Source organism: Leptonychotes weddellii, chromosome 12 (assembly GCF_054177405.1).
Source record: "Leptonychotes weddellii isolate Sample4059 chromosome 12, ASM5417740v2, whole genome shotgun sequence".
Taxonomy (NCBI): domain Eukaryota; kingdom Metazoa; phylum Chordata; class Mammalia; order Carnivora; family Phocidae; genus Leptonychotes; species Leptonychotes weddellii.
In genome coordinates this window covers 71310442-71324996 of record NC_138380.1, presented here as the reverse complement: position 1 = coordinate 71324996, position 14555 = coordinate 71310442, and the positions used below count along the sequence as shown (strand labels likewise).

Here is a 14555-nt window from a genome sequence, read left to right as displayed (position 1 = left end):
GAGGGGGGAGGGTCAGAGGGAGAAGCAGACTCCCTGCCGAGCAGGGAGCCCGATGTGGGACTCGATCCCGGGACTCCAGGATCATGACCTGAGCCGAAGGCAGTCGCTTAACCAACTGAGCCACCCAGGCGCCCCATGTCTATAGGATTCTTATCAGGGATGAATGCTCCACAGAAAATGTAGAACGTATTTATTATTTCACCTAAATGTATAGGTGATACTTTTGCATTCTCACAAGCAAATAAATAACAGTTAACTTAGAATGTATTTTATTTAATATACTTGTGCATTTCCACCATGGATTAAAGACTCAGTACATTCTGTGGCTATATAAAATGATCTACTGATAAGGGAGTATAAGAAATTTACTGTATCTCAGTTGGCTTATTTTTGGAGAACAAACATGTTTAACAAAAAAGGTCTACTTGCCAAACTTCTCTTGTAGTTTCTAGGTCATTTATGAAGTTATCAAATTATATGTTGATTCTTGGGCATAGTGCTAATTTTCCAGTTTTCTGACCCTTAATGTAAGTCTTCTTGAAAATCTGAAGTAGTGTATTAGGTAGATGTTATCCTACAATGATTCAAATAGCATTATGGCTAAAATACATACTTCTAGGTTTTCCATATGTACTAAGCTACTAGCGAAAGAAAATACGACATTTGTCCAATTTTATTAAATTGATGGTACAATAAATATACACTTATATACATCAAAAAGTGGTTGTGGATACTCTGTCCAACAAAGTTTTTAGTCTCTCTACAAAAGACACCATATAGCAAGTTTGATGTCTCAAAAATAATACACCAGACTAAGAAAAATTAGTGCTGACAGATGTAACTAACAATCTAAAAATTGTCAAATATGAAAGTTGTTATTAGAGTACTCTATCCTTCTTTCTTAACTGTAAGATTTCCAAACTGTCTCTATGGAAAGCTTTTTTTTACTGAGATGAACAAAAAGTTTAGTGAACTGCATTTCCACCACGGCAGAATTACCTGAGAAGCATGTGTTAAAAACAAAAGTTCGTATGTACTTCTGGACTTTATGTTCACAGCTCAAAATGAAGTAAAAATGTGGCTTAGATCAGTTACTGTATTGGATTACAATTCCTAAGAAGGGTGTGCTGAGAAGAAGTAGAAGGTGAAAAAAACGTTTCCTGATGAAATCACAGCATTACTAACACAGGTGTAACATGTGACATGGATGTTGAGCAAAAATCAAACAAACCTAAGGACAAGCCATTATGTTGTTAACACCTTAAGCAAATTCCACTCACCGAGTAGTAGAGTAATTAGAAACAGGAAAAATGACGTTATGTCTTTCTCTTGCACACAGATTACACACACACACACACACACACACACGCACGCAGGGCATGGATGAAATCCATTTCTTGAGAATGGAAGTTAGTAAGGGAATAATTTTACATTTTTACATTATTGAGCATCTTCTCTGTGCCAATAAATATAATATGCTAGCCTTGTTACTTATGTTGTCCTTTTAAACTAACGTTTTTTTGAGTTTATATGTACACATGGCACAAAATTAAAAATATAAAATTTATAAGGTACCAAATCTGTCTCTCAGACTCCTTTATAGCAACCACTATTATTTTTTTTCTTGGTTTCCACTTCTACATACATTCCAGAAATATGTAAGTAACCAAATGTGATATGTTATTAAATTGTCTTATTTAACTCTCACAACAAACTAGTGGAATAGCATGGCCATGCCATTTTACGTACAAAGAGACTGAGGTTCAGCGAGGTTCAAATAATATTCTCAATTATAGTTAATTAATTTAGGGAGTATCTCATTTGATCTAATACCAAGTAAGAGCATATTCTAATGTCAAATTATATTCTTTCCTGAGGCAAGGCAGAATTCTATCTTGGGGAAATAGACCATAGCTAAAAGTCCTAGACGCCCTGAAATAGATTTCAATAATATTACTTAATGATAGGTTATCTCTAAACTATTAGCACCACAATGCCTGGGGAAGAATACAATGAGGAAATAAAAATACTTTCAAGTTGACTACTCCTTTCACGTCATGAAAATGTGAGATGACAATTAGTGTGGAAAATACAAGATTTTATTATTGTGTCCACACATGGCATTTATTCTGGGCAAGGGAGAAACTGCTTTTTTTAATAAAGAATTTTTAAACGAAGTCATTAAAATTAAAATATTTACAGGTGGATGAAACAAGACATACTTAAAAATAAATAGTGGGATAATTTCATATTGACAAAATGATTTTTATTAAGGGAGATTTGAAAAATTACTAAGGAGATTTATTTAAAAAAATTTTTTTATTTAAATTCAATTAGCCAACACATAGTTTCAGATGTAGTGTTCAACAACTCATCAGCTGCGTGTAACACCCAGTGCTCATCACATCACGTGCCCTCCTTAACACCCAACACCCAGTTACCCCATTCCCCCACCCTCCTCCCCTCTTTTTGTTTCCCAGAGTTAAGAGTCTCTCATGGTTTTTCTCCCTCTCTGATTTCTTCCCAGTTTTCCCTCCCTTCCCTGATAGTCCTCTAAAAACTTAGGACATGTTATAGGATTTGGAGGCTTAATTTAGTAGCTATGCATTGCTCAAGAAAGAATCCATATTTTCTGTGGCCATCAGCTTAAAAACCCATGGCATTTTGTTTAAATTCCAGTTAGTTAACATAAAGTGTACTATTAGTTTCAGGAGTAGAATTTAGTGATTCATCACTTACATATAACACCCAGTACTCCTAGTGCCCTCCTTATATCAGTGTTGGTTCATCACTTGTAACAAAGTTACCATTCTGGTGGACGAAGTGGATAACGAGGAAGCCTATATAAGTGGGTTTGGGGGGGTTATATATAATATCTCTGATATCTTCTTAATTTTACTGTGAACCTAAAACTGCTCTAAAAAGCAAAGTCTATTAAAAACATTAATGATAAAAAAAACTATGGCATTTTGAAAACTAAACCTTGACAAAAAAAACCATGGCATTTTCAAAACTAACCCTTGATAAATTTCATAAACTAATTTTTAAGCTGTCATCTGGATTGAAAGCTTATTAGTGGCTGAAATTGCTTAATAAGGGACTGCTTAACAAGGGACTTAATAAGAGACTGATGATATACTTAATAAAGTATCTGCTGTCAAGACTCATCTAACCAGTTTATAGGTGGTTTGAGTCAAACATGAAATTTTATTTCCCAGTACTGGGGAAGGAAATGGCCCAGAACTATCTTGAAAATTTGTCTGAAATGAGGAGAATACATGCAAAATCTCTTGGGCAGATAGGCTTTCCCAACAGCCATTCTCTAATATACAATGTACAATCTATATATTTCAGAGACAGGTGTTACCCTTGTATGTAAAAGTTTGGGAAGTGCTACAGAAAATATTTATGTTGAAAAAAACTCCATCAAATGCTTTTTAAAGCAGCACAAGAGAAAATGACAAGAAAAACCCAACAAAGGGAATTAAATGTACTATGTGAGGAAGAATTTATAGCATAGTTATAAAGAAAGCAGGCAACAAAGTCACTGTTCTTGAATTAAAATGATGTTGCAGATATTTTGAGGGATTTTACAAGGTCTAGGATGGCCTGTTCATTTTTCTGTATCTTGCTATTCAGCTGACTCAGAAAATAATTTATGTTGGCTTGAATAATTTTCCTTGTCAAGAAGCACCAAACACCTCTAAAAGTTACTCGATTATTTTACGGATTAGAGAGGGAGAGGTAAAGTCTGGACTTGCATTTAGAAGCTCCCTGGTTTTTTTTTTTTTTTTTAGCCACACATCCTCTTCTTGACTCATGAAACTTCCCTCATTCTCTTTTCCTTTTCAGAAACTTATACAGCTTTTTCAAAGAAGTTCTAATATAAAACCCAAACTATGGAGTTTCATATTCTTTGTGGACTTCGCGTGGTTGCATACCATATGAACTATGTAATACTTACTTGTCATCATCCTTTCTCAATGGAATATTAAAATAAATAATCAAGCAAATCCCCACTGAGAAACATACCACAAATTAAAGCTGCTTTAGGCACAATTTAACATACTGCTTTTTGAGGAATATCTTTTTTTTTTTTTCAGTATGCAATTTAAATAAGTATAGGCTGCAAGTTTGAGCAAGGTAGAACTCCTCCCCTTTGTTTAAGACAACTTCCACATTTCTGTGTGTGCACTTAAGGAAGTCATCCACATGTAATCACTAGGCCATCTGTGAATAGGAAAATTATAAGTGTGCTACATTTGCTGCATTCCTTCAGGCCTTAAACTTTTGTTAAAATGCTCCATAAATGGATCAAATGGACTGAAATTGTCTACATCGGAAAAGCAATAGAGGAGATAATTCATGTTGTGATGTTCTTATCCTTAATAGAAAAGAGATCAGCGAAATGCAGTGGTAAAGTAAACACTAGAGAATACTGGAAAAAATCTATCTTCATACTTAATGCTGTAGTCAATATGACTACAGTTTATTTTGTTAAGTAGAAAAAAGTTATTTTTAAAAACAAAAGACTGGCAAAACTGAACTCAGAACACCATCAAATAATAATCTACATTTCCTTTTTAAAAAATCTAGATTTCTCATTCAAAATTCAATTAGAAATTTTATATTTGATAAGTTTCACTATTTTTATTATCAAATAATTACTTTCTATATTTTCTAGAAAAGGGGAAAAAGAAGAAAAGGAAACAAAAGTTATATAATTTCTACATGATCATACAGAAAAATATATTCTGGAACAGCGTAATGACTCAGAATCTTTTGTGTTTTTGGTTGTTGGTATGCCCAAAAGTTAAAAGAAAAAAAGAATTGTTTAATGACGTATCACTTTTTGTTTGTATGCTTATTTAACACAGTCTAAAGGTGATTAAAAGTATGTGGAAACAATTCTTTATCTTTCAATACAGACTAAAGCTTTCTCCTTCTTCTGATTACTTCTATCTTCCTATTTCCATCCTTTGGAACTATGACTAAGCATTCTCTACCCAGCTACATTGTTGAAGGAAAAGAAGAACACAACCAGAAAAGAAGATGGTTAGAGGAATGTGTAGAGGAAATATATTAAATGTTTTGCTACATTAAGAAAAAAGAACATTAAAAAAAAAGTTAAAAAAAAAAAAGATGAATACAGAGGTCCTTCATTAACTCAAGGTAACACAATAGGGTCTCTGCCCATTGTACGACCATTAAAACTGACTGTGCTGAAAAAAAAAAAAAAAAAAACTGACTGTGCTGATTAAGTTGTCCAAATGTTGAGGGTGTGACAAATCTTCTAACGACAATGAACAAGATAGACTGAATTTCATTCTTTCCTTCTGACTTGTCAAAATACCCCCTGGAAACACCTCTTTCATAAAATGAAAACCGAAACCATTTTCTCTCAGAATATAAATTTTAAAGTTCTAGTGGGGATGTATACTGATTGAGCAGGCAATTTTAAAGACACTTATTAAGCCATTTAGATTAAAAAGAATCGCAGACTAGACTGTAAAAATCAAAGCAGCATTTAGTGTTTTTTCTTCTTTTTCAAAATATTTGAAAATATCTCAACTGACATCCTCCTAAAATAGTTTGTGATTAATAACGGAAAGTCTTGGTATATAAAAAGGAACATGCAATCTGGTTATTATCTATAGAAAATTCACTGTTTAACTAATTGTTGACTACGCACCTATTAAAAGAGATGCCGTCAGCAGTTTAGGGTCATATGGACTCTTCCCACGGCCATTTTCAAAATGTGAGTCCTCCAACTTAAAAATGTTATCCTGTAGAAAAGAAAAAGAAGGACTGAATTTATTTATAAGAGGAACTATGTTAACCTACCTGTTAATCAGAGAGAGGTTGAGTACTCATGTCCACCATCAAGGGATATTATTTGGTAAACTTTAGAGATGGCAAAATAACTTAAGTGGATTAAAACCAACTATTACTAGCCAAATATCTACTTAGCTCAGTGATTTTTAGTAACATTTAGCATGTTTTAAGTAATAATGTATAAATGAACTCTAAGGAATAAAACATGTCATGATAAGAATAGAGGGATCATCTTATCACATAGGTATGCGAAGCACAACCATAATGGCTCTTGAAAGGAGAGAATTTTAAATTTAAATGACTCTTTTCCTTCCTTCACATAGAGGAAAAAAAGAGCAATCCACTATATTAGATCTAGAACAAAATACGTATCTTATTTCTCCGTATGTACCTTCTAGAAGGAAATGCTAAACAGCATAGCAGTCACTTCCCCCACTCTATCATTCCTACAACTTTTCTGTTGTTCGGATGTTAGGGGAGGTGTGCCTAGAGGTAATGTCATCAGAACACCAGCACAGAGGTGACACATTTTTCTCAGTGGAACATCTGCTCAGCTGAGGCTCAAGTACCCAGGAACTGGAGCGAACATCTGACAAGTACCAAGGTAGAAAGTATTCCAGAAAGCTCTGCAACAAAAGCCTTAAGAAGGAAGGAACTAACTCATGACTGAGACCCTGTTCTCAGAATGCATCAAACTACTGAAATGTCTATGTGACAGTGGAGTAAACTGGGGAGAGGGGTAATTTCTAAGCACTCTTTTTAGAACCAAGTTTTCTGGGAATTAATTAGGTCAGAATATATATGCTTTTTCCAGTAGCACATTAACTTGTCCAGAGACTGAAATAAAATAGCTTTTTGGCAATTTCTCTACTATTCACATGAAGTATTTTCTATCTCCTTAGAATAATAAAGGGTGTTCATTTGATGGCCAATAAGGATCACTTTATTTAACATTTAATATTTCTGATGGAGCTAATGGCAGAGGTTCAAATTATGACTCTTAAAATTCATTTGAGTTAGGGAAGAGTGCAAAAGGAAGCAAACCAAAAGCATTCTCCATCTTTATTACTGTGAGTGAGAATTACTGATTTTATCCTTTCCTCGCAATGATTCTCTATTGGTAATTAGCTATCCCATGGCAATGATGGTCCTTCAGCTCAGTTCTGAAATTTACAGAGCACAGATATTTACGAGGTTTCTCAGAACTGTGGTAAGTTGTAGTGGGAAAGGCAGTGAGTCAGAAGTCAGGCCCATTTGGGCCAAGGATTAGCTCTGGTTCTTTGGTCACCAATTAATCTCTCTGAGCCGCAGGTCTCTAAAAGTCAATGCCAACAGGATATTTAACCTCCCATGTTTATTATAAGGATTAAAGAACTGAAATAAAGCATTTTTAAAGCAGCAAAATAAAAAAATGAACACTATTTTTACTTTAATACTGCTCTCATAACCACTATAACAAAAGAATATGAAAATTTGACACATATTGTTACCATTATTGTAAACTTTCCTAGCATAATCTGAAAGAAATATTACTTTAAGACAGTTATGTAAGTAACCAGATTATAAACCTGTTTACAAATACATATTTATCACAGGCACTTGAATATTAAAATGATAATATGAAGCTTGACATATGCCAAGAAAAAATACAGAAGAATCCCTTAAGTATTACTTAGATATATTTTGGTAAAAATTAGGTAATAATCCGAAAGAAATATGCTTAGTAAAAGATATACACTCTATTGCTACAAATCACAGAAAATGTTATTAAAATTTGTATATGTGATTATTTCTCATAAAAGAAGCAGAGAGAAGTCATGGTGTGGTTGAAAATATTGTTAATAAGTATTATTACAAATTTCTTGTCCTTATAAGACATTTTACAAAACTGACAAAAGATATGGGAGGTACCCATCAAAATATGAGACACCTGATGTCTTGGAACATGTGTCCAAGTTAATAATGCCAAGGTAGATAAGAAGTTCTTCCAACCTCATGTTTAATATTTGATTTACAAGGTCAAGGATTAAACTTCATAGCACAGAGGTTAAGCACGTCAGTTATGGTTCAAGAGAAAATGAAAAACTACCCTTTGTCATGGTGTCAGATAATGTGTTCAAAGCTGGCCTTTTCGTTTCCCCTTTTTCCTTTCAATGTAACTCTTAACCCAAATTTCTGGGTAATTCTATATTCTTATATGACTCTATTAAAGGGTAAAACACTGAATTTCCTTTCCAGCCTACTGACAAGGGAACCTGGAATAAACATAATTTGATTCCTGAATAGGGACGTAAAAGACATTTCTTACATATGAATGTTTATAGTGTAAAATTTATACCCATTATATACAGTAATCGGGAACAAAGGTGTTGATATCAGACAGAACTATCATCCCTGCCTCTTTTATTAATTCTGGGCCTCAGGCAATTCCTAAATCCTTCTGAAAGTATGTTCTAAAAAAATATCCATTAATTTCATTTTTCCATTGTTTATAGATGCCACAGTAAAATCATTCTTTCCTATACTGATTGGTATCTCTTGTGCCCCAGTGGAAATGCATGCCTGTATTTTCATCATTGGAAATTAGGATGGGAGTTTAAGATATATCTAAATGCCACAGACTCCCTAGACGCACTGAAAATGTTTCTTACTTATAGCCAGACCACAGTCTAGTTCAAAAGCTTTCCTGAAAAATATCACTAATTATAGTATGTGTAAAATTTCTCAACTAAAACAGACTATCCTTTTAATATGTCTGATAAATTCAATGTGATTGATATAAACACCTACATTGCTGCTTTTGTTATCTTGTGAGAGAGACCTATTAGATGTGTAAAGATATTAACCCATTGTAAACAACACAAAACAAAATAAAACAGTATGTTAATGTAACTGAATAATAACATCTTATTGTTGTCATATGTAACATATCACATAGACAACCTTCTGGCTGGGCTTAGAGGCCTTTTGAAATCTGACTGCTACTCAATGATTTTCTGTTTTAAGAGTGTCAAATAGATCACATGTGCAAGTAATAAGACCAGAAATCCTAAGACCAATGTACACAATTAAATTTCATAGTTTATATGTCTTACTTGGGCTGAAGTAATTTTCATTTTTAGAAATCCATGAACAAAAATCTAGTTGCATGGATTCTAATTGCTTTAGCAGATACTATGAGCATATCATATAAGTTATTGGGCCATATTTTATTACATGATTGCATCAGTTTTCAGCAACTATTTTTAGCTTTCAAGACCACTCTTTCTCCTTTGTCTTTTGGATTTCCTGAATGTTATTAGACTGTGGTGAGGTAAGGCATTAGAGGAAATAATAACTGTGCTAATGTCTAATCCAAAGTCTTATAAATTATAAACCATTGGTGACATCATGGCAATAAATTTCCTAAATCTCAATCTTCCCCAAGTAATAAATTTAGGTAACAAAGTTGTGATTTCAGTTGTTTTATTTAATGATTAAAACATAAACAATGTTTGTAAAAAGAAAGAAAAAAAAGAAAATCCTACGTATATATGATAGAATGACCATTTTGGGTGGGAAATGAAATAAAATTGAGTCAAGCCAATACATGGACAGCATTTAAAAACGTGTATTATTCTATTTTTTTCAAATTGCTCTTTCTCCTCTCTGTCTCTTCACAAGACCCACCTTGTTTGTCAGTTATATTGAATTATCAAGTATTCCCTGGTCACACTATGCTTTTTCTCATCTCTGTTTGAAACCTCTTCCTTCTCCCCTCACCTACCCTCAGCCCTCAACCCCAGGGTGAACTTCCTTTACTTTAAGAGTAATTTAAAAAGCCTCTTCCTAGGAGAAGTCTTAAGAGATTCCTGCAGATATAATTTATTAGCTTCCTTTGTGCATATCCTAATTAACAATACTACACAGGCAATGACTATATTGGCTTCAGCAAAGACGGGATGTAACAGGATCTAACAGGAAATACTGTGGCATACTGTATTTTGCCCAAAGGAGATGTTTTTGTGGATCAAATTCATCTGGAATTTACTTTTCCTAAAGGTGACTAGATCTATGTTGCACAATATTATAGCTATGAGCCACATGCGGCTATTTAATTAATTAAAACTAAAAATTCTACTCCTCAGTTACACTAGCTGTATTTCAAGTGCTCAACAGTCACATGAGGCTTGTGAATACAGGGCTGCACAGGTGCAAACATTCCCATTGTCACAGAAGCTCTACTGGAAAATGCAGCTCTAGATCCTGAATCTCATTCCCATAACAGCAAAGAATAAAATTGGAAATCAGGAAGGCCTCCAAGGAAAGAAGACTTGTCATCACACCACAGTCATAGTAAAAAAAAAAAAAAAAAAAGTCCATAAAATCTACAAGTAGGGATTATACTAAAAACACTAGTTTTTGTTTTTTTTTTAAAAGATTTTATTTATTTATTTGACAGAGAGAGAGACAGCTAGAGAGGGAACACAAGCAGGGGGAGTGGGAGAGGGAGAAGCAGGCTTCCCGCCGAGCAGGGAGCCCGATGAGGGGCTCGATCCCAGGACCTGGAATCATGACCTGAGCCGAAGGCAGACGCCCAACGACTGAGCCACCCAGGCGCCCCTAGTTTTTTATTTTTATTAACCAGGGTTATACTAAGTATCTTTTAATGGCAGTCAGTACAGATGAATAAATACATGTCCCAAATAGTCCTGTATGTCATTCTTCTTCCATTTGAATCACTTTTCTCTAATCTATGCAGGTACACATTTTACTCATTATTTAAAGTTTAGGTCATGATATGCGATACATTAAATGTTCATTGATTTCCCCCAGCAGAAAAAATAATTTCTCCCTGGAACTTGCATAGCAATCTAGTCATACTCTCTTAGTGTCATTTGTTACCTTCAACTTTGATATTCCATGATGCATATGTTAATTTTTCCCCTATTAAATTATTTTGAGTTGAGGGGAAAAAATTATTCGCTATGTATTTTTTTCAAATACTAAAACAGAACTGAGTTAAAGCTCAGTGAAAGAATGAGTGAATAAATGAATGAGTGTGTGACTGAGTGGAAGAGGCCTTATGGAAAAACTATGTAACAGGAAAAGAAAGGACATAAGCCCTAGACTCTAGGGGCTAATGATTTAAGGATATGACCCAGATGAGCACAACTCCGTGGTAGGGGCAGACTATACAATTCAAATATTAAAGCAAGTTTTAAAGTAAGCTCTAGGAAAAATCATATTCTTTAACTTTTTCGTGTTATTGTGTTACTTTTTATTATTGATACTTGTTATACCCTTCAAATATGGGTTTACTTTTTTTTTTTTTTACTAAATTAAGCAATTCTTTATTCAACATTGTTTTTAATAATTCAAGTACAGGATGTTTTATTATGAACGTTTCCCAAAAACAAGTTAAAAAAAATAATTCTGTTCTTATTACTACGCATGTGGTTGCTCCAGTAAAGTATTTTTTTTTTTATTAACTTCAGCCCAGTTTATTCTATCTCTTTTTTTTTTATTCTTATGTTAATCCCCATACATTACATCATTAGTTTTAGATGAAGTGTTCCATGATTCATTGTTTGTGCATAACACAAATATGGGTTTACTCTTACATAAATGATAAAAAAATAAAACCTAGTGACAGAGTATAACCATACAGTCCTTTTGTTTTTACATCCCTGTTCCTCTTTAATAATTTTCATTGGGCCTTATTAACAAGTACTACCCCTCTTAATAGAGACATCTTCGTTGAGGGTAAATTTACCAGAATGTTCCTTTGCAGAACTTCAAAAATCTTTCTGACCAATGTAATCTCTCTGCCGTGTATCCTATCATTCCAGTGTAACCATTCCACTTCACCATTTTGTACTCAACAGAACTTATGTCTAGGAGCTCCTGGATACAGACAAATGGAAAAGCAAACTAGAAGAGCTGTTTGGGCTTGCCAAATGTAATTTTCTACTTAGAAAATATATAATTTCTTACTGGTATTTCATCTTTCTATTTTAGAAAGTTTTATGAAGCACTAATATAAAAATTAATATGATAAATACATGGTGATCTGTGATTAAGAATTATATTTGAAATGTAAAGGTACAAGAAATAAAAAATATGTAACAGCACATTATATACATACAATATTACACTACATACATGTATACATTATATACATACAATATTATATGCTTATAATGCTATTTGGTGGTTATTTCACTTAACAATGAACATATACTAAGTGTTAATGATATCCTAGTGCTTCAAGTATATTATTTCACTTTAATCTTCAAATACCTCTATTATTACGCCAGCTTTGAGATGAGAATGAGATGAGATGAGAAACTGAGACATTTACATATAATATTCAAAGTCATAAAACTGATTAGTGGCGAAATAAGAATTTGATAACAGAACTCTTCCCAAATCCATGTTTTTAACCACTATACTTAAAAAAAATGGGTTTACCACACAGAGTATGTGAGACGTACCCTAAAACAGTAGAAACTGGAAGCCACATGAGTTCAAAATGGGGTTTTCTGTTTCAGCATAGGAAAAAAAGGCTTTATTTGATTTCACACTTAGAAGATGTATTTTGGTAAGAGATGAGTGTATCTGTGAGCATGCGTGTGTGTATGTGTGTGCACTGGTTGTGGGTGCAGAGGGTCAGAGGAGCTCATAGAGAGAGGGCAGAGGAAGCAGGGAGGCAGATTGTTCTATCTGGGGGAAACAGCATGAATAAAATCCCCTCACAAATAAATTCATATTTGATAAATAACAAAGTTGAATTTAGACAATGAAGAATACATACATACATTAAGAGATAAGGCTAAAAAATACATTTGGAATCAACTGTGGAAAGTTTTCTGTGCCAAAATAAGCACTTTAATGTGTATTCAGAAGGTGTCAGTGACACAGTGATAATTTTAGCTGGAGAACAATAGCATCAAAGAGGTGCAATATTATGATGAATCTGACAGTGACGTGTAGGATGATTTAGAGACATACGTGCCTGGTGGCAGGAAAAGAACTGTTGCCATTGTCGGGGGAGGGGAGAATTAGGTCTTTTTACACATTACAGCCATTTAAAGAATTTTTATACGCTATATGTTGGTGTCTTGGTCACGTTATTTGGTCAAGTTTCTTTGTAGCTCACATTTTTTAAACTTCTTTTGCAACAGAATCCACTTTCATTTTCCAGCAAAGCTATGGATTATTTCCTCAAGAAAACTGAAGCTAAGCATATACATGTTTTATAAGCAGTGTTTAGGGATTATTGGCTTTATGTGGTAGTCATGTTAAGTGTTTCCAAATCAGTTATTTTATAAAGACCTTTCTATTTCTAACATGGTGTGATTCTATTATCTTATCACTCTGAACTTGGACATTTGCTTCTGGCTCTTTGTTCCCCCTCCTTGAGCATATGCAAGGATATCCAGATTTTTAAAACCCATTTTCATTTTCATTCTCCATATACTGTTACTTGGAATTCATTTATTTTTATAAATTCAGCTTCTGAACTTCAGTCCCAATCCTACTGCTATTCTAATCATTCAAACTTAGTTTCCTGGCCTGTTTGAACCTCCTTATTTTCCACAGTGATTTCAAAGTTGAGAACTATTAAAAGTCCTTGGCTCTTGAAAAGAACATAAGACCAATTACAAAAAATAAACTTCATAAAAACTAGTCTGTTAGAAAGAGTTATTTAACAACGTACATTATAGAAGATACAAAAGAAATGTAGCCCTGGTCTCTGTTACTGAATGTTACATGAAGAAAGCAAATATAATTTGCTGCACTGATTAAAATGTATTAGTCCTGCCTTAGATTTAACTATGACTTCAGCTGTATTATATCATATTAGAATTTTACCTTTCTCTGCAATAAAATAAAACATCACTGCAAATAAATGACTATTAATGGGATATAAAACAAAAGAAAACAAACAAAAAAAAACCTCAGTGAAAGATAAGCTCAAGAAAAGGATTTACCTATAAGGACTTTTAAGTCTGAGTATACTAACAATGCCTTCTTTTCATATTAAGTGTTTTGAGTAGTTTTTTTTTTTCTTTTTGAGACAGAGTACATGTGGTGGGGGAGGGGAAAGAGAGGAGAAGGAAAGAATCTTGAGCAGGCTCCATGCCCAGCGCGGAGCCCAACGTGGGGCTTGATCTCACAACCCTGAGATCATGACCTGAGCTGAAATCAAGAGTCAGACTTTAACTGAACTGACCCAGGTGCCCCTTGATTTGAGTAGTTTTCGATGTATAAGAACTATAATATTTGGTTTTAAATCCAAAATGTAGTCATTTGATGCTAAAATATTTAGTCAATAGTAATTATTATACTTACTCAATAACTACCACTACTTTTTTTTATATATACACCCTGGAAAGGGAATTTTCCTCAGCAAGTAAAGCTACAAAACCAACTATATAACTGTTATAACAAAAATAAATTTTATCTATTAAATAATAAAAATGTCAGTTATATAAAATATTGCCCAGTTTAATATTCATGATCTATGACCATTCTCTAGATACATAAGACTTTTTATTGAATATAATTTCTGTTCCTGAGAAATTCTTAGGTTCCAAACAGAAAGAAGGATAACATCATCAGAGTAGACAACATTTCCATTAAGTTCATCTACAGGTTAAACCTAAGTAGGGATGCTTGGCTCCTGGCCCCACTGATTTCAATGTCTGTAACTGTTCAAGCATTGCCTTAGTAGA

The 14555-nt window shown here is 33.6% G+C and overlaps 1 protein-coding gene across 1 annotated transcript in view; it reads right to left on the bottom strand.

Moving 5' to 3' along the window:
* SEMA3A (semaphorin 3A) overlaps positions 1-14555 on the bottom strand; it is a 202927-nt gene that overhangs the window by 80579 nt on the left and 107793 nt on the right. The window contains exon 5 of the mRNA XM_006727083.3: positions 5693-5786. Coding sequence (XP_006727146.1) covers positions 5693-5786 — 94 coding nt within the window. The remainder of the gene's footprint in view (positions 1-5692; positions 5787-14555) is intronic.